This window comes from Mastigoproctus giganteus, chromosome 9 (assembly GCF_048544385.1).
Source record: "Mastigoproctus giganteus isolate SK-2022 chromosome 9, ASM4854438v1, whole genome shotgun sequence".
In the NCBI taxonomy this organism is placed as follows: domain Eukaryota; kingdom Metazoa; phylum Arthropoda; class Arachnida; order Uropygi; family Thelyphonidae; genus Mastigoproctus; species Mastigoproctus giganteus.
In genome coordinates this window covers 5,103,578-5,127,820 of record NC_143583.1, presented here as the reverse complement: position 1 = coordinate 5,127,820, position 24,243 = coordinate 5,103,578, and the positions used below count along the sequence as shown (strand labels likewise).

General features: G+C 40.9%; 1 protein-coding gene across 1 annotated transcript in view; it reads left to right on the top strand.

The window, feature by feature from the left end:
• The window catches only part of LOC150080035 (homeobox protein BarH-like 1), a 122,315-nt gene that overhangs the window by 52,072 nt on the left and 46,000 nt on the right, over positions 1-24,243 (top strand). The window contains exon 2 of the mRNA XM_090381631.1: positions 16,773-16,963. Coding sequence (XP_090237757.1) covers positions 16,773-16,963 — 191 coding nt within the window. The remainder of the gene's footprint in view (positions 1-16,772; positions 16,964-24,243) is intronic.

Here is a 24,243-nt window from a genome sequence, read left to right as displayed (position 1 = left end):
TAATTTCCATTCCGTACATATTTCAATTTAAAGCATGTTATTCTTAGAATTATTTATCAAACAACTGATGTATTAGCTTTATTGAAAAGAAAAGATAAACTCAAATAGAAATAGATCTACAAATGTTGCCGTCAGTGCGAATGATCATAAGAAGAACAATAATCATACGCGATTTTCCTTGCAAAGAGTTTCAGAATTTCAAATTCAGAATGACTGAAAGACCACGACACTGAAGGAAGGAAATATCACTCAGCCTGTTTTAACACGCCAGTAACAGTGAATATTGAAGAAATAATACTTCTTCTGAATATTTGACTAGCTCTCTCTCCTCAAGGGGAAGATTTAAAGGTCTAAATGTTAATGAAAACTAGCAAGAATCTCCTTGTGTGTCAGTAATGCGAGAAAGATGCTAAAAAGTTTGAGGAAAGCTGAGCCTCGGTCACTAGCAAATATGAATGAGCGGCTAAAGCGGGATTTTAATTTTGGTGGGCTAAATTAGCACCTTTTTAGAATCTCTGTTCAGTGCAGGGGTAGGGGAAAGAAGCATCCTCGTGATGATGATGATGACCTTAACGAAGAAAAAGTTCTTTGCATACCAAATATCTTCATTTGTTATGCAAATAAAGAATTTTCTTTCATCCCAAGTGCTCCTTCGGCTAAAAAAAAATGTCCGGTTTTTTGTCTGTCTTAATCCACGTTAATTATTTAGATGCTCTGCGTGAAAGCGCTCATCAGTCCGTTGTTGCATCGTTACGACTCACTTGTTAAGAACGCCTTAATTAGGTACTTTTATCAGAAACGTCCTCCAACTTAATCCTTTTTTCACATGCTTTTGATTACTGGATCAACGTCACCTTCGATAAGTGAGCCTACCGACGACAGATTAAAAGAAAAACCTTTGATGTTCGAATTAGAAGCATTTTGGATGTTAAGTGACGTTATGCTCTCTCTGCTTTCTCCACAAAACAAGTTTGCGGTACACCGTTAAAGACACGCGCCTGGCGAGCAGCCGCTGAACATTGGTCTGAAAAATAACGGCCCAATGGACACCAACAGAGGAGACATTCCAGAAGAGGAGAGTTGCTGGAAGAAATTATTGCCGATTGGTGAACGAAAGAGCTTGAGTTCCATGTGTGGTTCCTTCGTCCTCTCTGTCTCTCTCTCTCTCTCTGTACTTTTCATTCTATCATTGCCATTTCCCATTTGACAGGGTTTACCTAGTAAAGTCTTTCCTATTTCGCCTTCTCAAAACAGTGAGGAACATTCACGTAGCGACCGGAAAGAAGCTCGTCAATCTGGTTTTTCGAAAACATTAATTTTCGAGCGTCAAATTATACGGCTGAAATTAAAAATAAAAACATTTTACAACGTTAGTTTGTACTTCCCGCAATTCCTACTGTTTTTCTCGTTCAGACTTCTTTGAACAATTATCTTAGATTCCATCGTAGAGGATCGATTCGTTTTCAAATCAGTGGCGGTGGAATAAACAGCCCAATGTAGCTGACTTCATTCTGACCAGTTTCCGTTTTTAGGAAAGACCAGCGCGTATCCAAATTAATAATCCTAGTTCAATTTGGATGAATATTACTCATTCGTGGTAATGTTCCATAAATGGAAAATTGTCTACGTTCAGAAATAAAAAACAGAGATGGGGCTTGAAAATGGCTTTCATATCTCTTCATAAAACATCCTATGAATGTTTTCTACTAGCATTTTGCAGTTCAATAATTATTCAAACTGTTTGCTCAGTTGTCAGCATTTCTGGCATATTTATTGATGTTTTTTACAAATCTGCTCGGAGCATGTTTAGTTTGTGTATAGATATGTATAACTGTCTCCTAGGAGAAATAAAAATAATAATAATAACATTGGTATTTTCCAACCTCTAAAAAGAAATTGGCGCACGATAGCCTTAGATGCTGATGAGCCATTAAACTTCCAATAACTAACTAACTAACTCTAAAAAGAAATCGAATTGTTATCCTTCGGTAAGAACTTGCGTATTTTAGTAATGTTATAAATCTAGAAAATGACAACAACTGCTTATTCTACATTTTTAATTTTTATTTTTGGCAACTGTGATTGTGGAAATATGTTAAGGATTCAAGAAAAGCTGCACTGTGAGTAGTCTTACCCAAATTCTATATGAAGTATTAGAGCAGCCACTTGATTTTCATAACATATTTATTACCCCTCCAGAAGGTTCTAAAGCTTCATAGAAAACAGCTCAGAAAATTTTGTAGACAAATTTTCACAAAACGATGGGACAGAAAATAAGTATGAGGGTTCAGCATCAAAAAAAAGAATTATTCTCAAGCGAAAAATGGGAGAATAAACCATTCTATATTCAAGACAAAAAGAAATAATCAATTCTTACAAAACAATGGGATTTCGTCAGCTATTTCGTCAGATATAGGGGCAGTGTTAGGTGGGTCGGAAAACTGATAGCTTGGGGGTATACAAGGACTAATAGATTAACAGTAGCCACTGGCAGAGGTGAAAGTGATTCTTCCACTGCTTCTATTCGAATGAGCAGCAGCCTGGAAAACAAGATGCAGGATAGTTCAGAGACTGGTGGGAATCATTGCGGTACAAGTAAACACATGGGTTGTGTTAGGGTAGCTAAGAATAGAAACAGGTGCAGGTATACTTGCGTGTACACCAATGCTCGGAGTTTAGTAAACAAATTTGATGAATTTGAGGTATTGCTCAAAACATCAAAGGAAGATATTGTTGGGATATCAGAGACGTGGTGTCACGCAGATATAAGGGATGCAGAACTGGAATTTGGGGAGTACAATGTCTACAGAAAGGATAGACAGGATAGGAAGGGGGGGGTTATGCTATTAGTTAAGAAACACATAAAATCCAAGGAAGTGAAGCCAGTCGACATCGCTGGAAAGTGCAGTGTCGAGTCAGTTTGGTGTCACATAAGCATTGGGAGATAAAAATTGAGAGTAGGAGTGTGCTATAGGTCAGATGATTATAATAAGAAACTGTACAGAGAAACAGAGTGGGCCAGTAAATCACAGAGTCTTATAATGGGGGATTTTAATTTCCCAGATATTGACTGGAATTTGTCGGTTGGTCACTCACACACTAGCAAGGCTTTTGTGGATTTATTGGATGATTGTTTTCTACCTCAGTATATTCGGAAGGAAACTAGAGGGAGTAATATTCTTGATTTGAATTAAGAATCTGCAGATAAAGGAAGCACTAGGTGGCAATGATCACAATGTGCTGAAGTGGGATTTACTCAAAGAGTTAATTACCGTCAGGGGTAAAGGGAAGGGTTTTTGCTTTCGTAAAGGCGACAACGATGGTCTATGACACTATTTAAATTCTATATAGTGGGACCAACTGATGATGTTACCAACAGCAAATTCAAAATGGGAAGCAACCAAAGAACTTATCTTGGAAGCTACTAGGCTGTACATACCAACTAAGAAATATTGTTCAAGGTTTAGGCCTAAATGGATGTCAGATGAACTAGTGAGACATATGGCAGAGAAGAAAATGCATGGGATGCATATAAATTAATGAGTGTCGTGGAAGCTTATGATAGATATAAGCTGGTTTGTAACCAAGTCACAAAGGAGATTAGGCAGGCAAAGGCAGATTATGAGAAATCCTTGGCAAAGGATGCAAAGAAAAACAGAAAAGAGTTCTTTATTTATGTGAACTCCAGAAGGAAGGGGATGAATCAGATTGGTCCACTGGATATCGATGGGTCAACTGTTGATGATCCTGCTCAGGTATCTAACAAACTAAATCAATAATTTGCATCTACATTCACACATGAGGAGTTATTTAGCGAGGGGAATGCCATAGATGAAGTAAACTCTGGCAGTGAGCTGGATGATTTTGTAATAACTAAGAGGAAAGTGGAGGAGAAATTGTTGAGGATAAACATAAAAAAGGCACCCGGGGTGGATGGGATCTATCCAGTTATATTAAAGGAGGCAGCAAAGGAAGTAAGCAAACCCCTAGCCATAATTATGAGAGCTTCTTTGGACTCAGGGGAGGTACCCATGGACTGGAGATGTGCAAATGTAACCCCAATTCACAAAGGAGGATCAAAGGCTGACACAAGTAATTATAGACCTGTTAGTTTAACTTCGGTTCCAGGAAAAGTAATGGAGGCACTGGTTAAAGAAGCACTGCAGGATCATCTGGACAAGAATTCAGTTATAGCTCAGACACAGCATGGTTTTGTTAAGGGCAGGTCTTGTCTCACCAATTTGATTGGATACTATGATGTAGTCACAAAAGAACTGGATGCAGGGAATAACTTTGATATTATATATTTGGAACTTAGAAAGGCTTTTGATACTGTTGCACATGGAAGACTGCTGCACAAATTGGAGCAGTGTGGCATTGGAGGCAAATTGCTGCTATGAATAAAGGGATGGTTGAGGGGAAGAAGACAGAGTGGTAATCAATGGACACTGCTCATCGTGGACTAATGATATTAGTGGAGTCCCTGAGGGTTCAGTGGTTGTTTTCTGTATTTATAAATGATATTGATGATGGTATGTCAAGCTTAATGTCCAAGTTTGCAGACGATACAAAGGTTGGCAGGGTTGTTAAGGACACTAATGACAGTATGCTGCTGCAAGAGGATCTGGAAAGGTTGAGAGGTGGCAAATGAAGTTTAACATTGACAAATGTAAAGTGCTACATATGGGAAACAGTAACCCCAGAGCAACGTATCACCTCTGTGGTATACAATGACAGTGGTAGAGAATTAAAAGGATCTGGGAGTAATTGTGCAGGCAGATATGAAGTTTTCTGAGCAGTGCAGACGGGCTGCAAGAGTAGCTCATGGTGTCTTGTCAATGATATACAGGAATTTTTCTAGCAGGGAAAAGGAGGTGATTATACCTTTGTATAAGGCAATGGTCAGGCCACACCTTGAGTACTGTATACAGGTCTGGAGGCCTCATTTCAAGAAGGATGTAGAGCTGTTGGACCGAGTACAGAGAAGGGCAACAAGATTAGTGAATGGAACAAAGGGTTGCTCTTACGAAGAAAGGCTTAAGTTTTTGCAAATAAAGTGTCTGCAGACTAGGCACCGACGAGGTGATCTGATAGAGGTGTATAAAGCCTGGATTGGTTTGAGCATGCTCAATGCTGATGGGATTCTTCCTCTTTCTCAGAATAATCACCTGAGAGGGCATAAATTCAAATTGAGGAAAGACAGATGTAGGATAGACGTGCGGAAATTTGCCTTTAGCTAGCGGGTAGTTGGTTGGTGGAACAGACTTCCCTCCTTTGTTGTGGAAGTTGATAGCCTAAATAAGTTTAAGGCTCAGCTGGACAGGTATTTCGAACGAACGGAGGGGTGAAAAGGGAGTATTTTTTTTTTTTTTTTTTTGGCTGATGCTGCAGAAGCTTGCTTTCTTGCATAAAATGCCTGTACTAATGCTAATTCTAATAGTAATGCTAAACCAAGAAAACTAACATTTTATGCTGATGCTGCAGAAGCTTGCTTTCTTGCATCAAATGCCTGTACTAATGCTAATGCTAATAGTAATGCTAAACCAAGAAAACTAACATTTTATTTTACCAGAAGAACAAGTTTGGCCTTTTGCACGGAAAACGGGAGTCTCTGCTTAAGCGGAAGATGCCAATCGTCATCATCCCCCCCCGCCCCCAGGCCATATTTTACTACATTTCCAGACATGGATTTAGTAGAGAGCCCTTCTAACTCTCTGACACACAAGTGATTGCTCTCACTGATATAAAAACTGTCATATTAGGGCCACCCGAGAAGAAACCAAGTGTGATATGTTCATAGATTGGGTGGTGTTCTCTGTAGTCAATTTGTCTGTTTTGCGGCACGAAAAACAGGCACGGTTCTTCCACCCTCCTCCCTGAAAACTCGGAGAGGAAGGTGGAATAAACCTTCTGTCTACGCCTGAAACCGACTAACTCAACTACAGAGTTTGTTTGTTATTTGGTTTTTGGAGCATTAGAAACTAAGGTCATATTGCTCCGGGGATATGCGGTGGTCATTCCCTGACCTTTCCGCATCCTCCGTATTTGGTGGTCACGAGTTCGAACCCCGGTCTAATCAAAAAGCGTGTGCTACGCACTGCTGCTCCTGCCCACCTGGCTATGGAGGCGCCTCAACTACGGAGTAAAAAAGCCCACAGAACAAAAAAAAAAAAAGCCAGAAAAGTTCTGCATTATTGATGAGATTCGAACACGGACCTTTTTTTACGATAGAAATATTATAAATGCGATGGTATTCGAAGGGTGCGCTTCTCTCCACCTCGAATGAGAATTGTTAGAGGTGAGTGTTGCTGTTTCCAATGCAATGCAAACTAATAAGTGTTCTATAATGTGATTTGTTAGAAGGATCGCATTTACTTGCACGTGTTGGAGAAGCACCGGCCATATCATTAATATCCAGACACCTGCATATCTACAAATAACCTTTATTTTCAGAAAAAATATTAACGTGTGTTGACCTTTAGCCTTTATGACAACCTCTAGTTTCCACTCTCCACTAGTTTTTTTTAAATGCCCTCCCATACGTTCCTCCATTCAGCAATTCACAGCGACAACAAGTTCAGCTCCATTTTTTCGGAAGTTTCTCTTCATAAGCACCCGATGATCCAATTCATACCAGAGATTCTCTGTAGAATCGGGGTCATCGCTCTCTCTGCTGGCTAATCCAACTTTTGAAGCTCATATCTCAAACAAGTCCGTCACAAAGCGAGCAGAATGACATGGAGCGTTCTCCTGCTGATGGAAGTATGGGCCTTCCCTGACGTGCTGCCGCAACATAGGTAACGCATTATTGTCTAGCGTATCTAGATAAACCTGAGCATTCATGGTGTTGTATAAAACAACTAATGCTTACCAGATAAAACCATGAAAAACAGCCGCAGATCTTCATGATGCTTCGGCCATTGTCAGGACGAGACAGTCCAGCAGGTTGCTTTCTCCGGGAATTCATTACATTCAGGCACGACCGTCAGATTGGTAAACCATGTACCGCGCTCCGTGCTTCGTCATTCAATGCTAGCCACCAACGTGACATGTGTAGAGTAGATCAAGAACAAAAAAAGTTCTTGGCATGGAAGCTGCTATTAATATGATACTTACAATTAAGATGATCTACTCGGAGCACAATCAAAGCCTTCGTGGGTAGCATAGTTGGTAGGATCTCTGTCCTCTCCACACCGGTTGGAAAAGGCGTGAGTTTTATTATTATTATTGCTCTTTATATTATTTCTCCCTGATTGGATATTCCATCTCGTGACGGGTATTGCTACCAAGTACAGGGAGGTTGTTGTTATGTCTGGTTTTACTGTTGGTCGAGAAACTCTGACTATCCTACAGGTCTCCAGGATTGCGACTTTCTGAAGTTCCTTGTAGGTGTTCGCTGGGAGACCTATTGCTGCTAGGCTGCTATGTAGGGTCTTTGGCACCATATGTGTGGTTGACACGATGATTGGGATGGTCGTAACTTGTTGCATATGCCACATCTCTTTGAACTCCTGTCTTAGGTTCGTGTACTTCCTGATTTTTTTTTTATTGGTTTTCTGGAGGTTGCCAGTGTTGGGCACTGCTATGTCAATTAGATAGGTAGCCTTTCCTTCTTGTCCACAAGGGTTATGTCCGGTCTGTTGTGCGGGATTGGCTTATCCGTTATTATGGTGTGGTGCCAGTACAGCTTGTGGGGTCTCTAGTACTGCCTGGGGTTCGTACTTGCAGTACGGTACACTTTCTTCGATCAACTGGTATTTTCTTGCTAGCTTCTGATGTATTATCCTGGCTACCTGGTCTTGTCTATGAGTGTACTCAGTCTGGGTGATCACCTTGCACCCGCGGTAATGTGTTGGATCGTTTCTGAGGCCAGGTGGCATCGTCGAAATGTGTCATCGGACACTCGGGGCTCCGACTCCTTGGCGATGTATTTTCTATAGTTTCTGGTGTTGATTACCTGGTTTTGGATGGCGAGTATGAAGCCTTCGATCTCGGGGAAGAGCGTCCCGCTCGTGAGCCATGCATTGGAAGCAATTTTATCTATGTGATCTTGATGGAGATCATTGTAGACCTCCTAAACTTCATATCAACAAAGCCTAAATTCCTTATGTTTCTCAAAATAAATATATTGGTCTTTTAATTGATGACAAATATTCTTTTATCCCCCACGTAAAGAACTTATCTGAAAAGATTAAGAAGTTTACTGCCAATGTGATTAGGCTCTCTAGTGCTGAATGGGGTATAAAGCACAAAACTTTGGCATTATATTATAGGGCTATATTTTTTCCAATTGTAGTATATGCGGCTGCCATATGGTTCCCTAAGGTTACTCACTTCACAATGAGTAACCTTAGGGCAAACTTTTATCATTGCAGAGAAAGATGATATTGGCAACACATAGATGCTGCAGAACAACATCAACCAATGCATTACAAGTGATCTCAGTTTGTATTCCGATTGACCTTTATGTGGCATACCGAGGCATGGTTTCTAACTTAAAGAAAGGTTTGGCAACTCAAATCCTCGACATTGTAAGTAATCCGGCCACGGACATTCGGCAAGAGAAAATTAATCTTTGGACAAATTTCACTAAGAAGTAAAAATACAGATGGCAATCCAGTGAAAGAGGACCCACTACCACGGAGTTCATTGAAGATGCAACATGTTTTTGTAGAGCAGTAGAAGATTGGAGGCATGTTCTGCTTTGTTGCCCGGCTTATGACGTCTTCAGACAAGAACTATTTAACAGCAGTCAACCCATTAGGACTGATAACCTCAATATTTTAATTCAAGATGCCAAGGACTTTGCAGCATTCCAATCTTTTTCTGACAAGGTGTTTAAAAGAAGACGCACCTTCTTTACTGAACTTATATTTCTACCTTCATGAACTTATATTTCTACCTTACTGGGTTAAACAGCTGTTAGCTTAGAAACTAAATATTGTTTTCTTAAATTAGTAATGATATTGAATGTATATAACGGCATTAACTATACATAGAATTTTTTTTCATTGAATTATTCATTTATTTATTTTTTCCCCTCGGGTTGGGCAGCCTGAGGACTCCTGTCCTTTGGTATTGCACTCCTTCCACCGGACGACAAATTGGTGCAGCAGCACTGGAATGATAGAAGCAGGCACAACTCCTCATGCTTAGAAATAGGCAGTGATTTAGCGGTTGTTGATCACTGTAGACACTTTTTCAACACATATTTTCCAAGGTGGAGTTCGTCTAGGTGCTCCCCAAAACAAGTACATATGCATACATACATGCAAATATATCTTTTATTGCGTTTTATTGCTTGCAAGAGAAGCTGTATAATTAAAATCGTTTCTTACGCAGAATGCGATGATTGTAAATATAAAGTGTTTGTATATTTGTATATATGTAATAAAAATGTATGTAAAAAAAAAAAAAAAAAAAAAAAAAGAAAAAAAAGATCATTGTAGTGTTTGCCAAGGAGTGTCTTCTCTGCCCATTTTCTAGCTTTGTTTGTACTTCCTGGTTGGGGGAACCCCTCGTTTAGGTTGAGTGGGGTTTATCGCTTGTCTATCTTACTTATGGCCTGGTGGAGTGCTGCTGTGTGTTTCTGAAAGTAATCCTTCAGGTTAGCAATCGCTGTTTTCTGCTGCTCGGTAAGGTCTATCAGCTGACTTCCGGTGGTGTTGGTGGCTCTTGGTCATCATTGTCCTTGTCTTTCTCGTGATATCCTCCAGCTCGGTGTTAGTCCAATCTGTGACCCCAAAGGAGTATGTTAGCCCTGGGACTGCATAGGTGTTTATGGCTTTAACTGTGTTCCCTCCGTTCAGCTTTGCTTTCAGCAGGCTTCTGAGTATCTGATGGTATTTTTCGGTCAGGCAAGCCTTAATTTTCTTGTGCTGTAACTGCTGAGTCTGCATAATCCCCAAGTATTTGTAGGCCTCTCCCTCTGCCATGGCTTCAATCTCTTTACCAGTCTGCAGCTGGTAGTTTCGGTTGACTAATTTTTTCCTGGTGCAATCCGTGGGTCTTGCATTTGTATAGATCAAATTCCACCCTAATATCATTGCTAATTCTTCAGAGATCTGGAGTACTTTCCGGAGTTTCTTCTCGGTTCCCGCGTAGAGCGTGATGTCATCCATGTGGGTGAGGGTGTACAGGTTTTTCCTTTCTTCTTTGAGGTTATATCCATACTTGCTGCTGTTGAGCATGGTGGATAGCGGGTTAAGTGGTAGTTAGAACCATCGTGGGCTCAGGGCATCTCCCTGCAAGATTGCTTAACTTATGCATGACAGAGTTATAAAGCTTCATACAGGAGATCACACCCTTACAAGATCCGTCACTGCAGGAGTCCCACAAGGAGGGGGGTCCTTTTAGGCCTTCTGTTTTCATCTATTATCTCCCCACTGGTTCCACCGTCTCGGTGTCTACTGAGCTATGCGGATGAAATCAAGATACTCACTCCCATCATCCCCAGTCAAGACCTAGATCTGGTAAAAACGGAAATTAGCAACGCTCTCACCGCAGTCACATCTTACCTCTTCCAGTTTGGGCTTAAGGTCAGCCCTGTTAAGTCCGAATTCATGGTGTATTCACTTAATCAAACTCCTTCATCTCTCCAGCCTTCAGTCAGCAACTCCTCATCCCAATTTTGTCCAGCCATCGTGATCTAGGCGTTGTATTTGACTCCAAACTTCGATTTAACGCACACTTAGGCCTCCGTAGCCGAGTGGTCAGGAGCGGGAGTGCAGTAACACACGCTCTTTGAGTAGACCGGGGTTCAAGCCCCTGACTGCTGAATACGGTCGATCTGCCAACCCGCACTGGACCAGCGTGGCAGATTATGGTCCATTCCCCTCAGCATGAATTGTTGAGGAGGCTTCCATCCTGCAGTGGGTTGATAATGGCTGCACTTTACCTTTTAGACATGTTCCTCACATGTGCTTCAAGACTCCGGTGGATAGCAAAACAACATCTCCTACATATCACAGATAAAAAGACAGCCGTGAGGTACATAAGAACAGTTATCTTTCCACCTTTACTCTATGCTGCAGAAATTTGGGCGTCAGCGGCACCGTCAATAAAGAAACCACTCTTTGCAGTAGAATTCTGGCTCCTAAAATGGGTCACCAGGAAGCACAACCTTTCTGCTCTGATTCGCACCACGCAGCTTGCCGACTCTGTCGGGATTCCACGGCTTCCCAGCTTAGTCGACGACCAACGCCTCCTAGCAACAGTCAAGATGATAACAGGCATAATTGCAACACCTTTATTCTGGGATACCTGTGGCTGGAGCTGCCCTTAGGGCCAATCCCGAGTTCTACCCGCCTTCAGTACGACTCCATCTCTCGAACAGGTTCCTCCTCCCTCAGCAGATATTCAAGCAGACCCAGGCAACCTGAACAAATTCGCCGTTGACCAGACTTACCGGAAAAAAATTATGACTAGCAGGACTAATCTGCAATGACTGATGTGTACCTTGCACCTGCTCCTGTCTGATTGAGCTGGTGCTCTTATCTCGATGTTAAGCCAGCTCGATCAGACCTAACTCTGGTGAGGAGTCCTCTCCTTTGTACTAAAATATGTTTTCATTTTGTAAATAATTGTTCGAGTATCCTGGAAGTATCAGAAGGCTGTAATAAACCCATGGATGTGATGGTCGTGAAGGGCAATAAAGATTCTCTCTTTCTCTCTCTCTCTCTCTCTCTCTCTCTCTCTCTCTCTCTCTCTCTCTCTCTCTCTCTCTCTCTCCTGATGGGGATTGGCTTGGTTGTGATATTTTCGACCTTAATGGTGGTACTCCATTTCGCCGTTGTTGCTCCTAGGAAGTTTGTCACTATCGGATTGACTTTGTAGATGTTGAGCGCCTCTATTAGCTAGCTATGAGGCACGGAGTCGAAGGCCTTGCAGTAATCGATGTGGGCTGTGTACATGTTGCGGCTTTTCTTGTAGGCTTGCTCCATAACCACGGCATCTATTGTTAATGCTCCTTGCATCCTTTGCTCAGCCGCTGGCATCCTTTCTGCTGTTCGGCCATTATGTTCTGGCTGTCCAAGTGGTCTGATATCTTCCTAGTTATGCAGCTGGTCAGGATCTTGTACATTATTATTATTATTATTATTATTATTATCTGTTTATTTCTCTTGCGAGACACCTATAGACAGCACGTGGCTAGAGGGTGTGGTTACATTATATCAGTATTTACATGAACTTATTCACAAAATTTGGAGATGAAAAAACACAGATCATGTGGTTAATGAATTAATTGTTAAGTTGGTTTAATTAATTACTAAATGATTGTTAAATGCTAAATATTATTATATAAATTATTAAATTAGTCTTCTTATTATATTTGTACCTGCCGGTACACATTACCAAATATTTCTGTCCTGTACATTTTGTCTGTACATAGTTTCTCTGCATCTATATTTAAATTATTAAAATAATTCACAGTATTTGCTGGGAAAAATCTCCCCAGAGAGTCCAATTGAGTCAGTTGGCACTTGAGACTTGGTTCTTCCCTCTTTATTCTCGGTCGTATCATCCGAGGGCGAGTGATCACGTTTCCCACTTTCGGCGCATCTGTTCGCTCTCTCTCCGTTAGTAGCTTTGCCAGAGTTAAGATGTTTCTGGTTGCGATGATATACTTCCAGTGTGTGATGTCCAGATTGGCAGACAAGACCGCTCTTGAGATGGTAAACGGTTTCCCGGCGATCTTGTTTAGCCATCTCAGGAGACAGTATTCTACTCTTAAGAAGGCCTTGATGTTGTTCTCTGGGGCCGATGACCAGATAGTCGATGCGTACAACGGAATCGGTGTAACGCATTTAAGGATGTATTGGATCATAAGATGAGGGCTTCGGAGACCGGTGAGTTCTTGTCTAATGCTCCAGAGTGCTGCGTATGTCTTTTTCCTAATGTGTTCGAAGTGAGGTATGAAGTTTAATCCTTCATCCCACTTAAGGCCAAGGTCAACATGTGCGGGGGATTTTTGGACTCTGCTATTATTCACTAAAATCGTAATTTCATTTTTCTTCTTTTTGTTGGTGAAGGTCATTTGGGCAGTTTTCTTTTCATTAAGTTTCAGGCCAATGTAGTGCAGATATTCTTCTAGTTTCCTGATTGCCTCGTTTGCTTTCTCTGATAGATGGGGTGCAGTTTCTTGTTCTTTAGAGATTACAAAAAATTTCAAATCATCAGCATATGTAATAAATTGTTCATAGTTTTGAGCTAAAAATGGGGCTAGTGCTATTGCGAAGAAGGTGGCGGACAATACGCCCCCTTGAGGTACTCTCCTGGAGATACAGTAAGTTGCCGTTTGTTTCCTGTTTATTGCGATAATTTGTCTTTCTTGAAGGGTGTTAGTCAGAATGCTTAAAATGCTTCCTGAAATGAAGAAATACTTCACCGGGAAAGAAAAGTACTTCACCGGGTTTCTTATATTTTCGTCTTTAGGCTTCAGATATGTGATTCCTTGAGTGAGAAACTTCGGGACTGTCTCTGGGTGCCTTATCATTCGGGTGAACTGCTCTGCCAGGTGCTTATGTGTGCAAGTGAGCTTCTTGTACCAGTAGTTGTGGACGTTATCTATTCCTGGAGTTCGCCAGTTGTGCGAGTTCTTGATCATCTGTTTTACTTCTTCTTCCCGAATCTTACACTCTCTTGTACGTCCTTGGTTTTCTTGCGTTCTAGTCCTATCCAGGGGGCTCGGCTGTTATGTCTTATTTCCCTTCTCCACAATCATGTTCTGCTCAGGTGGTCCGTTCCCTTCTTTCCCATCTTCCCGAGACTCCTATAGAAGCCTCTTTGGTCCTCATCGAAGATTCGGTTGTTTATTTTCCTCTGGGAGCTCTTTTCTGGGGTTCTGCTTCAATGTGTCCAAGTACTCTCCTATTCTCTGATTTTTGTCTCATGTTTGATGTGGACGTTGTCTCTCTTGAGGATGCTCTTCACATTTCCAATCAATTTCTTACTCCTATTACCCCGTTGGTAATGGATCGATTGGTCTACCTTGACTCTTAATTCTTCTATCTTCCACTGAAGTCTTCTTTCCCCTGCTGGCGGTTCTTTCTGTTTTCGGTTCTTCTGCTGGTGGTTTCTCGTTTCTCTTCCATTAATCCTAATGACTGCTATGGCTGTGGATGGCTTCTAGTGAATGGCCACCATTGTTGTCGAGGTAATGTGGTATTATTTGCCGATTGAGGTGGTCTGTTGTTGTTTTTGTTGTTTTTTTGGTTTTTAGGAGCATTAGCAACTAAGGCCATATTGCTCCGGGATATGCGGTGGTCATTCCCTGACCTTTCCGCATCCTCCGTATTTGGTGGTGACGGGCTCGAACCCCGGTCTAATCAAGAAACGTGTGCTACGCACTGCTGCTCCTTCCCACCTGGCTATGGAGGCGCCATAGGTGGTCTGTGACCCTCCATAATGTTCTATTGGGCCTCTTCTTCGGTATCACGTGGGTATGCTTTCCTTTGCTTTCTTTCCTTTCCATGTGGGGTGCTTTCCTTCGAATTCTGTTAGGGCCTTTTTCCACTTGTCATCTATTCTGGATATCATGACTTTGTGTCTTTCCACTTCAGTTGTTGTGGGTTTAATTTCTTCTTGCTCTTCCTCCTCTGGTTCGGTGATTGTGTGTTCCTCCTCCTCTTGTTGCATATTCTTTATCCTTTGTAGTTGACCGCTTAGGTCCTGCTTGGTTTTTTCGAAGATATCAGGTTTTTCGTGACGATGGTCCTTCTCTGGTCCGCTGTTCACTGTTTGGTGAACTGAATATCCGGGAATCGTTCCAACCACCCAGTATGCAGGCTCACCCTGTACGTTGTCATATCGGTCTCCAGTTTCGTTATTTTGTAGTATAATTGCATGATGTACGTATTCATTTCAATGCTCCACTTCATGCGTTGGCGTTTTCTTCCTTCCTCGGTGGTCACTAGCACTTCCAGTTGGTGGGGATGGACGGTATTGCCCTTCTCTTGTGGTAGTGCCACTTGCCACTGTCTTCCTCAGGAGACCTTCTCTGATTTTTCGAACCGACCCCTCTGCCTAAGGCCTGAACGCGAGTGACTTTATCCTGCGCCACACTCGATATAGTATGATTAATATTTCTCAGCGACATCATCTATCTGTGAAGGTCGACCTGTTTAACTTCAGCTAATGTCCAGTGGTAGTTCTTGGGAGTGACACCAGATGGCGCCACAATATACCCTAGCCGATCTTTGGGTAGGTAGGTCCATTGGAGCAACCATCGCGATGTTTATTTATTTATTATTTTTTATTACTATTAATTTATTTATTATTATTATTATTATTATTCTGATTTATTACTATTATTATACGTCTCCTAGCGTGATATAGCCGCGTTCGCTTCCGCCAAGGCGGGACTGGGTCATTCAAGCTGGTAGTCCAGTGTCATAACCACTGGGCCACTGGGCCATCGCTCCACTTTTATTTTTATTTTATTATTATTATATATTAAAGAGTTCGATTTATTACAAAGTTTATAGAGTTTGAACCCCACCAGTGGTGTGAGGAACTTTTATGAGAGCTTTTTTTTTTTTTCACAATGTGGTTGAGTTAGCCGGTCTCAGTCGAGAACAGCATGATCTTTTCTCCCATAAACTCGGGTTTTTCGTCCAATAAACAGAAAATGGACCCCGGAACAATTTACAGACAATATACACGGAGCAATATGAGCTTAGTCTCGATGACAAGAGTAATTCTCTTGACGTTTTTCCTGAGATGTAGTAATTTCCGGAGTTTACTAAGTTTTAGACACTAAACGTCGCTTTTCCGACTTATGGTTAAATCTGCATCAGCTGCAAGCTTTGCAGAGACATTAGTGTCTTAGCCTCAAAGTTTCAGCAAAAATCACATTTGGGTCAAAAATGGTCGAAAGGACACAATTGCCGATGGCCTTTGAATCCCGAAAATACTGGAACTTTTGTATTTCCGATAAAGAATCGTCTGCAAAGGCAGTTCGTAATAACGTGTCACTGCCGCTTTCACACGTACTGCGAGGACGGTCCCGTTGATCGACGAGACCGTCTTTGGCGGACGTTATCTGCTTGACCCAGTGACCAACTGTGCTGCGGTTGACAGCATAGTCCCTATATAAATAATAAATATACGTACTGCAGTTCCTTATCGATGTGTCTAATAGTCTTCTTTAGCAACGCAACCGGAGAAGGACAATGTCGCCAACATAATACGAAGCAGGAAGAGTGTGCGAGTGCCGCGAACAAAGTGAGGGGCGTAAATATACAAGTTCTATTAATGTGCGCCATATGAATAGTGAAAATAAATGCAAACATTTGTGATATCTTGAGGGGGGGGGGCAGAGTTCTTTAGGTTCGTCGGGAAATTTTTTGTAATATCAGCGCTTCCTGCTTCTCGTATATTAAGAGAGTAATGCAAAAAAAAAAAAAAATCATTCTGGACCGGTGATGAATCATTTTGCAAAGTTTAGGTAAATAGAATTCACGTTTTTCATGAGGGGAGAGAGAGAGAGAGAGAGAGAGAGAGAGAGCAGAAAGAAAGAAAAAGAAAAAGAGAGAGAGAGAAAGAGGGAGTGAAAGAGAGAGAGAGAGAGAGAGAGAGAGAGAGAGAGAGAGAGAGAGAGAGAGCGCAGAAAGAAAGAAAAAGAAAAAGAGAGAGAGAGAAAGAGGGAGTGAAAGAGAGAGAGAGAGAGAGAGAGAGAGAGAGAGAGAGAGAGAAGAGCGAAAATGCAATCTGCTTAGCATCACACGAAATTGTGTGGAAAAAAGGCTTTAACAAAATTTCTTTTTCTGCAGCCGCTCTGCCGTTCCCTGGGGCCCTGTTTCCGCCAGAGTCAGCCGCCAAACCATGTCGTCGTCGTAAAGCCAGAACGGTATTCAGCGATCAGCAACTACACGGATTGGAGAAGCGGTTCGAAGCCCAGCGGTACCTCTCCACCCCAGAGCGTCTAGATTTGGCCACAGCCTTAAGTCTCTCTGAAACACAGGTGAGTGCGAAACTACGGAAGCACTAGCTTCGTTCTACTTAATTCTCCGCGAACAGTTACGCCGCCGACATGACAGTGGAACGGGGGTCATGCCAAAAGACGCGGATGCACCGCTCTGAAGCCACAGACGTGTCTGGAGTGAGGCGATCTTCTCATTTAAAACAGCGATCGCATTTCACGCAGTTATTAGAAAGTGATCACGGAGTGGGAGGGGGTATTCCTGTGTCAACGTTCGTCCGCTTTCTGACTACATCGGGCAAAGCAACCGACAGGAAGAGTATGGTTATAGTTGCCACGACTGCCTGGTCAACGAATACCTTGATACGAGGGTCTTTTCTGGAGAATGAGATAAATGCATCGTTCAGTTGAAAGAATTCGAACTTCAGCGTGACAAACATTGTAAGAAGTGCGATCACTTCGTCAGAAATAAATAATCGCCCTTTTACCGACAACCCCGATAAAAGGACGAGAAGATATCAAATAGATATAACAACGTCGCCAAATTAAAAATAATAATAAAATCAATGAACGTCTAGTATATTATAATAGAAAGACTCAAACGTATTTCATCTCAATCAATTGGACAGTGTGGTATTAAATCTTAATATCTCTCAAAATATATATTTTAAAACTGGTAAAAAACCTTTACGTTGATCGTTCTCGCAAAAAGGGTACTCGCAAATAAATAATTCGCTCTCCCACACAGAATTCGACAGATGGCGCAACACCTTACATTCGATCTATGAAATATTGTAACAGTTGAGTTAAATGACCTATCAGTTGGATCAACTCTATTACAGAATTTGCGGCTTCCAAAGTAGTAAGGATATCATCAAGATCGAAACAAACCCTGGTGGAACTCTAGCCTAACTGCATTGTTTAAACTAAAGCAAACTCTGCGCAGAAAATGGAAACTGTCTAATGGCACACAAAATAGAATTAACTACTCGAGGGCCAGAGCAGTATTTAATAGGGAAAAATCTAGAGCAATCAACCGCTACATGAAAGACACACTTAACAGGGGAAAGCTTCCTCGTTGCACATATAAAAGTAACACAAATCAGGGGCTTGACAAAGAAGCGTGGATGGACCACATGAGCAGATTATCCAGTATATAGCACGAGTCTCAAGTCAGGGAGTTTGAGTGGGATCAGTTAGTTGACAATGAGATGGGGTCTGTTATTATCACTAAACAAGCACTAATACAGAGTATTAACTCCCTCAGGGCAACTGAGACAGCTGGAGTTGATGGAGTCCCCCACTTCATGGTAAAGTGTCTCAGCCCTTACCTAATTGAACCACGCCAAGCAATTTATAGCTCTATCCTTGCTTGCCCAGTTTTCTGGAATAAGTACACTGTAATTCCAATGCTGAAAATTACAAAGCCTAACCTCGTGGAGCACTATACGCCTATATCTACTGCATCTACCCTGTTAAAAGTACTGGAGAAAGCTCTACTGCCAAAGTTGTCGAATCAGATACTGGCCGGGCAGCCTCAACAAGTTCATTATTCAATAACTGCAAGATCAACAATAACTAACCTCTTCACAGTTCAAGCCGCGATACTAAATGTTTTCCAAGCCAGAAAGGAAATTGCAATAATTTATGCCGATATAAAAGCAGCCTTCGATAGTTTGAATGTACATGCCTTACTTCATCTGCTCCAACACGCCTTCCAAATAAAAGGAAATTTGCTGAAGTTCCTACAGGCCCTACTTACTTGTCGGTCCATTTATTACCGTACAGATAGTCAGAACCTCCAACGCCAATTCCATGCAGGAATTCCACAGGGTGAAGTCTTATCTGGACTCCTCTTTACCGCCATGATGATCCCGTTCTGCAAGGGTAGGGATGATGTATGCACTTATGCAGACAATATTAAGATCCTAACACCCATCCAACCGTCCATGAACAATATGGCATTGTGTGACCAGATTAATTATAAGCTTCTTAACTTATTTGTGTACTTAGATAAATTTGGCTTGGCCCTAAATCCGCAGAAGACTCGCTCATGGTGTACTCGCTCAAAAAATCGCCTATGATTTTTTGAGCGAGTACACCATCTCGTACACCCGAAACTTAATGGCAAACCTATCCCAGTTGTTGAGACGCATAGAGATCTGGAAGTAACATTTAATACTAAACTTACGTTCAAGTCGCATATTGACCTGATTGTAAAGAAAATGAACTACTTACGTTGGGAAACAAAACAGCACCTCTTGCACGTGAAACAGACTACAACAACTTCACTATATTTAAGAACCACGGTGTATTCGGCCATTTTGTATTGCGCCGAATTGTGGGCGTCAGCCACCCCTACCCACATTAGGAGAATACATGTGAGTGAATTCTGGCTGCTGAAGTGGGCAAACCATAAGCACCACCTTCCTCAACAGTTAAGAACCACGCAGCTCTCTGAGCAGCTGAAACTGCAGCGTTTACCAGACATCATTGCCTGGAAACGATTAATAACTACAATCAAAATGATGACTGGCACGATATCATCACCATGCTTCTGACAGCTTTGTGAGTGGCACATCCCGCCCTCTGCATTAAGAGGCACAAAATCCTTGAGAATGAAGACCAACAGACTGAAGATGGCCGACAGGTTTATACTAAAGACTGAAGATGGCCGCCAGTGCGTTGGAATCAGTTCAGTCCTTAACACATATTGGAATTGGCCTACAAAGGCTCATAGAATATCCGAAATATAGGAAAGAAACCGCACTGTGGTTCGCTGAGGCAACTGTTGCCTAGTAGTTGTGTGCATTTCTGAATAGTGTATATCTCACACAAGTTGATTCAGTGGATTTGAGGTTAAGATGAACTTTTGTATTGCAATTGCCAGGACTCTATACAGAAATGTAGTGATGAGTAATGCAGTTTATATTTCATATTTTCGTGTATATTTAACCTTTCTTGTATATATTAGACATTCTTTTATTCACATTTTATGGTAATCCCTGGCATTTTCTGCCGTGAAGGGAATTTGTCACTTACCAATGTACACCTATATTTTATATTTGGAGGGATAAATAAAGATTTATTTATTATGTATATACGGAGTGGCCACCTTATTAGATACGCCGACCCTTTTCATGAAATGGAACTAGATATATAAGGATGCTGTGCAAGTCACTGGGAGAATAGGAAAGAGGAAAGATTAAGGCGATTTTTAAGGTGGCATGGTATTCACTTGGTGTGGTTTTTTATCCCAAACGGGAAACCGACCTTAGTGTAGCCTCATCAAGGGTGTAAGTTGTCTGTTTCCTGGATGAAAACCCCAATTCTGGGCAGATAAAGTGTTCAACTGAAACCCGAGACAAAATTAAATTTGTAGTGGTAAGGAAAAATGTCCCTTAAAACTTCTTCGCGTCGTAACAGGATTTGACTCCTGACCCTGGCGTGGAAGGATTGGTCGTAGTCACTGTGCTACCCACAAGAGTGACGTCTGGACGGTTTAATAAATTTTAGGCACGTAACTAGAGCTCAGATCTATTAAGAAGCAGACAATTTAACTTCGGCACAAAATGATTTCGATTTGCTTCAGAACAAAAATACTTATTTTAAAGGACTAAATTTGCAGATTTTTCAGTATACAGCAAAAACTAATTTACTGCTGAGCAAATTTCTTTGTAAAAAGGATCTGAATGACACGATCACTGAAACAAGATTTCGCTTTTCAGACGTTCCTTGCAGGATTGGTGTGCAAGTATGATAATCCGGTTAATAAAACTTGGACATTTAAATCCAGGCATCAAAACACTTATTGATCAGCCCAGACAGTAGAATATATTGAATAACTCGATTGATTGAGGTGTATAACGTCTTGAATGGTTTGAGCATGCTCAATGCTGATGGGATTCTTCCTCTTGCTCAGAATAATCGCCTCAGAGGGCTTAAATTCAAATTGAGGAAAGACAGTTGTAGGATAGATGTGCGGAAGTTTGCCTTTAGTCAGCGGGTGGTTGATTGCTGGAACAAACTTCCATCTGTCGTTGCAGAAGTTGAAACAGATTCAAGGCAGAATTAGACAAACATTTGGAGCGAGTGAATGGGTTAAATGAGAAAGGTGCGTGTGTGTGTGTGTGTGTGTGTGTGTGTGTGTGTGTGTGTGTGTGTGTGTGTGTGTGTGTGTGTGTGTGTGTGTGTGTGTGTGTTTTGGCTGATGCTACGCTTGCTTTCTTGCATCATGTGCCCTTGCTAATGCTAATGATTTAAGCACTCTGTAGATGACTGTTACAACAGATCTCATTACAATTAGACCTACTAATTCAAATTCTATTTGCATCTATTAAACAAAATACAACTCTTGAAAGAAATGTAGCTCTAGACTTCCTAAAGGATATTATTGGCATTGTGGCCAGGGTACTGCATACTGAATAGTACTTCTAACACACTCTTTGGCAGCACAGTTGATATCTGAACCGGTTTGCCGGTTCATTTAATACGCAGCGCTTGCTTTGATGATCTCTCTCTCTCTCTCTCTCTCTCTCTCTCTCTCTCTCTCTCTCTCTCTCTCTCTCTAAAATATATATATCTCTCTCTCTCTCTCTGTCACTTCCATTCTTTATCGATGGAATAGATATTTGGAAGTTACTGTTACTCCTGTTGTTTTGTCCGCTTTGTCTGAGGCTGGATCTTTGGGCATCAAATGGGTTAAACGTGTATCATAAATGAATAAATAATCGAATGCATCAAAAATAATCAAAAAAGTAAGGGGCATCAAAAGTGACGGTATTTGTCGTTAAGACAATATTGTCGTCACGTTACGATTGCTACCAGAAAGGATTTTTCGCTCTATAAGTGTGATATGGTTCTCATGCGCATTACAAGGTGATAGTGACCTCCTTATGTTAATAGCCTATTATCAAGAAATACTTTTAAAATATGTCTTTATTTATTTTATTTTATTTATTTATTTATTTTTATTTTATTTATTTTTTTGCTTCCTACACTTGAGGTTTTGCATCCAAGTCTTCTGTCCGGCATTATTCCAGTTGTGAGTATTGTTGTTGGTTAATTTCCATTTACTCCGATTTCAAGTTTCCCATTTATGATTTGCGCCCTGATATCTGTGCTTTATAGAATTATGCCAGACTACAAGGTTATGGAATGGCAGGCTGCTGTTGACCTTTTGTAAGTTCTTCAACGCCAGGAGGACATTTTTAAGATTGGAGAAAAATGGAGAATTCCTAGTCGTAGTTTTAGACCAATCTTTTCCCAAGTTGCAATGTAATTTTAGCACAACGCTGACTGTTTTATGGAATGTTGCCATCCAACTCATTGCTGCTTTTCATGTCGACGACTTGTGCACCATCAATAAAAATTATTATAGATGGGTGTCTTTGAGAATTTTGCTACAGGCTTGAACATTTCCCTCATCATCGTTAGCCCTCGCGGGTAATAACCACTGTCCTCCCACATCTAGTGGAAGATGCCAGGGTTCGAATCCCGCCAGTGACGAAAGAATTTTTTTTTTTTTTTTTTTTTTGGCAAGGTGGCTGCGTTAGTCTGTCTGAGGCGAAAGTATCATGATCTTTTCTCCAGAAAACTCCAGTTTTTCGTCCAGCAAACAGCAAACCGACCGAAGAATGCATGCAGTTACTGAATCAAGATATTGACGACTCAGTTGTTGCCTTAGTTGCTTTGGTACTCAACCTAACCTGCCATCGTCACCTTTAAATGATGGCTCTATTTCATTTCATTTTACTGTTATTTGTGAATCCATCTGAAGTTTTGTAACGGGGACTTTGCCTTTTCAATGATTTTAAACGAATGACATTAAATGATCTTATATGACAAAGGCCTGAAATTGTTTATTGTGGTCAAATTTTCAAAACGAACAACAAAATTTACAATCATTAAAGTTCTTGAACGAGTGCTGTCGATTCTGTTATTAATAAATTATTAGTATTAACAAATGTTAATGTTAATAAGTTATTACCAACAGAATCAACAGTGACTCAACAACAAATTGTATATCAGATATACATTTTCATATAAGGCGTACACGTGAAGTTGTGGTTTCTTAAACGACGATGAGAAGACCACATAATCTGGTCCTCTCATCGCTCTCTCATTTCTCGGAATCGAAAAGCATGCGCTATTTTTCTTTCTTTTGTGGTGAAATATGGCTATCCAGGGAAGAGAGTAGTAGTAAAGTAGTCACAAACGTGAAATGTGGCGCCAATCACAGAAAAAAATTCAGAATAAAAGAAAAAAAAAAAAAAAAACTTATTCAAAAGCCAGCACTCTGAGTTGTTAATCAGTGGAAAGATGAAGTTTTTACTTATGTGTGACAACGGATAATTAACTACACACTATACATTGTGTGGATAATCCGTTCACGTGAAGTTGTGCTAGATAATATAATTTTGAACTTACAGTAACATCAAGCGAAACAGTACAGATTGAAATCAGCTGTGGCTAAAAGTGCACGTTTTTACATGTGCGTTTTGTTCATTAAAATGCAAACATTTTCGTTGATTTAAAGCTTTTGCGTTTAAAATATCCCCTTTGAAATTTAAGGCTTAAAAAATAATAAAATTCATCTTTGAAGCCTTAAATTTCACTTTACACGTTAACTTCAAAAATAATAAAAACAGCGTGCTATTTATTTATTTTCAAATCTGCCCAAATCGTGTGCGGTGAAGTGAAAAAACAGGCAATTATTTTAAATCTCCAATTAAAATGACCCTTTTATATTCATGAAGAACCACTCAGAAATTCAAAAATTATTGACCAGAACAATATTATTTTCAAACTTTAATTAAAAATTCATCCTGGAAATCTTAAGTTCAAAGTTTAACCAGAAGAAAACATCGGCCACTTGGAGATAAAAACTGTACACCCCCTCTCTCAAAACCCACTAACTCACCCACAACTAACCATTTGCGTTGTGAAAGAAAACAAAAAATACCAATAAAACTTGCCACCCCTCAGGACGTGATTTTATCCCCGTCCTTTTCACACAGCGACCCCAACCTCTGTGCTTCCGAGCCATCCCAATAATTGAAATGGTTCTTTCACATTCATTTATTACGAACCTTATAAAAAAAATACCTTTGTCGTTATAAATTTCATTATCTTCCTTCCATTCGGGTCCTGTGGATCCCATTACTCAGACAACGCACTCAATGGAAAGATTTTGCACGTCCGCTGTGAATCACAATATCTACCTCTGATTTCTTTTTTGGGGGAATCCCGTCAGTTCCTTGCAAGACAATTCGCTATATGCGACAATTTGATAGAAGACAATTGGTGGATACAACGATTCG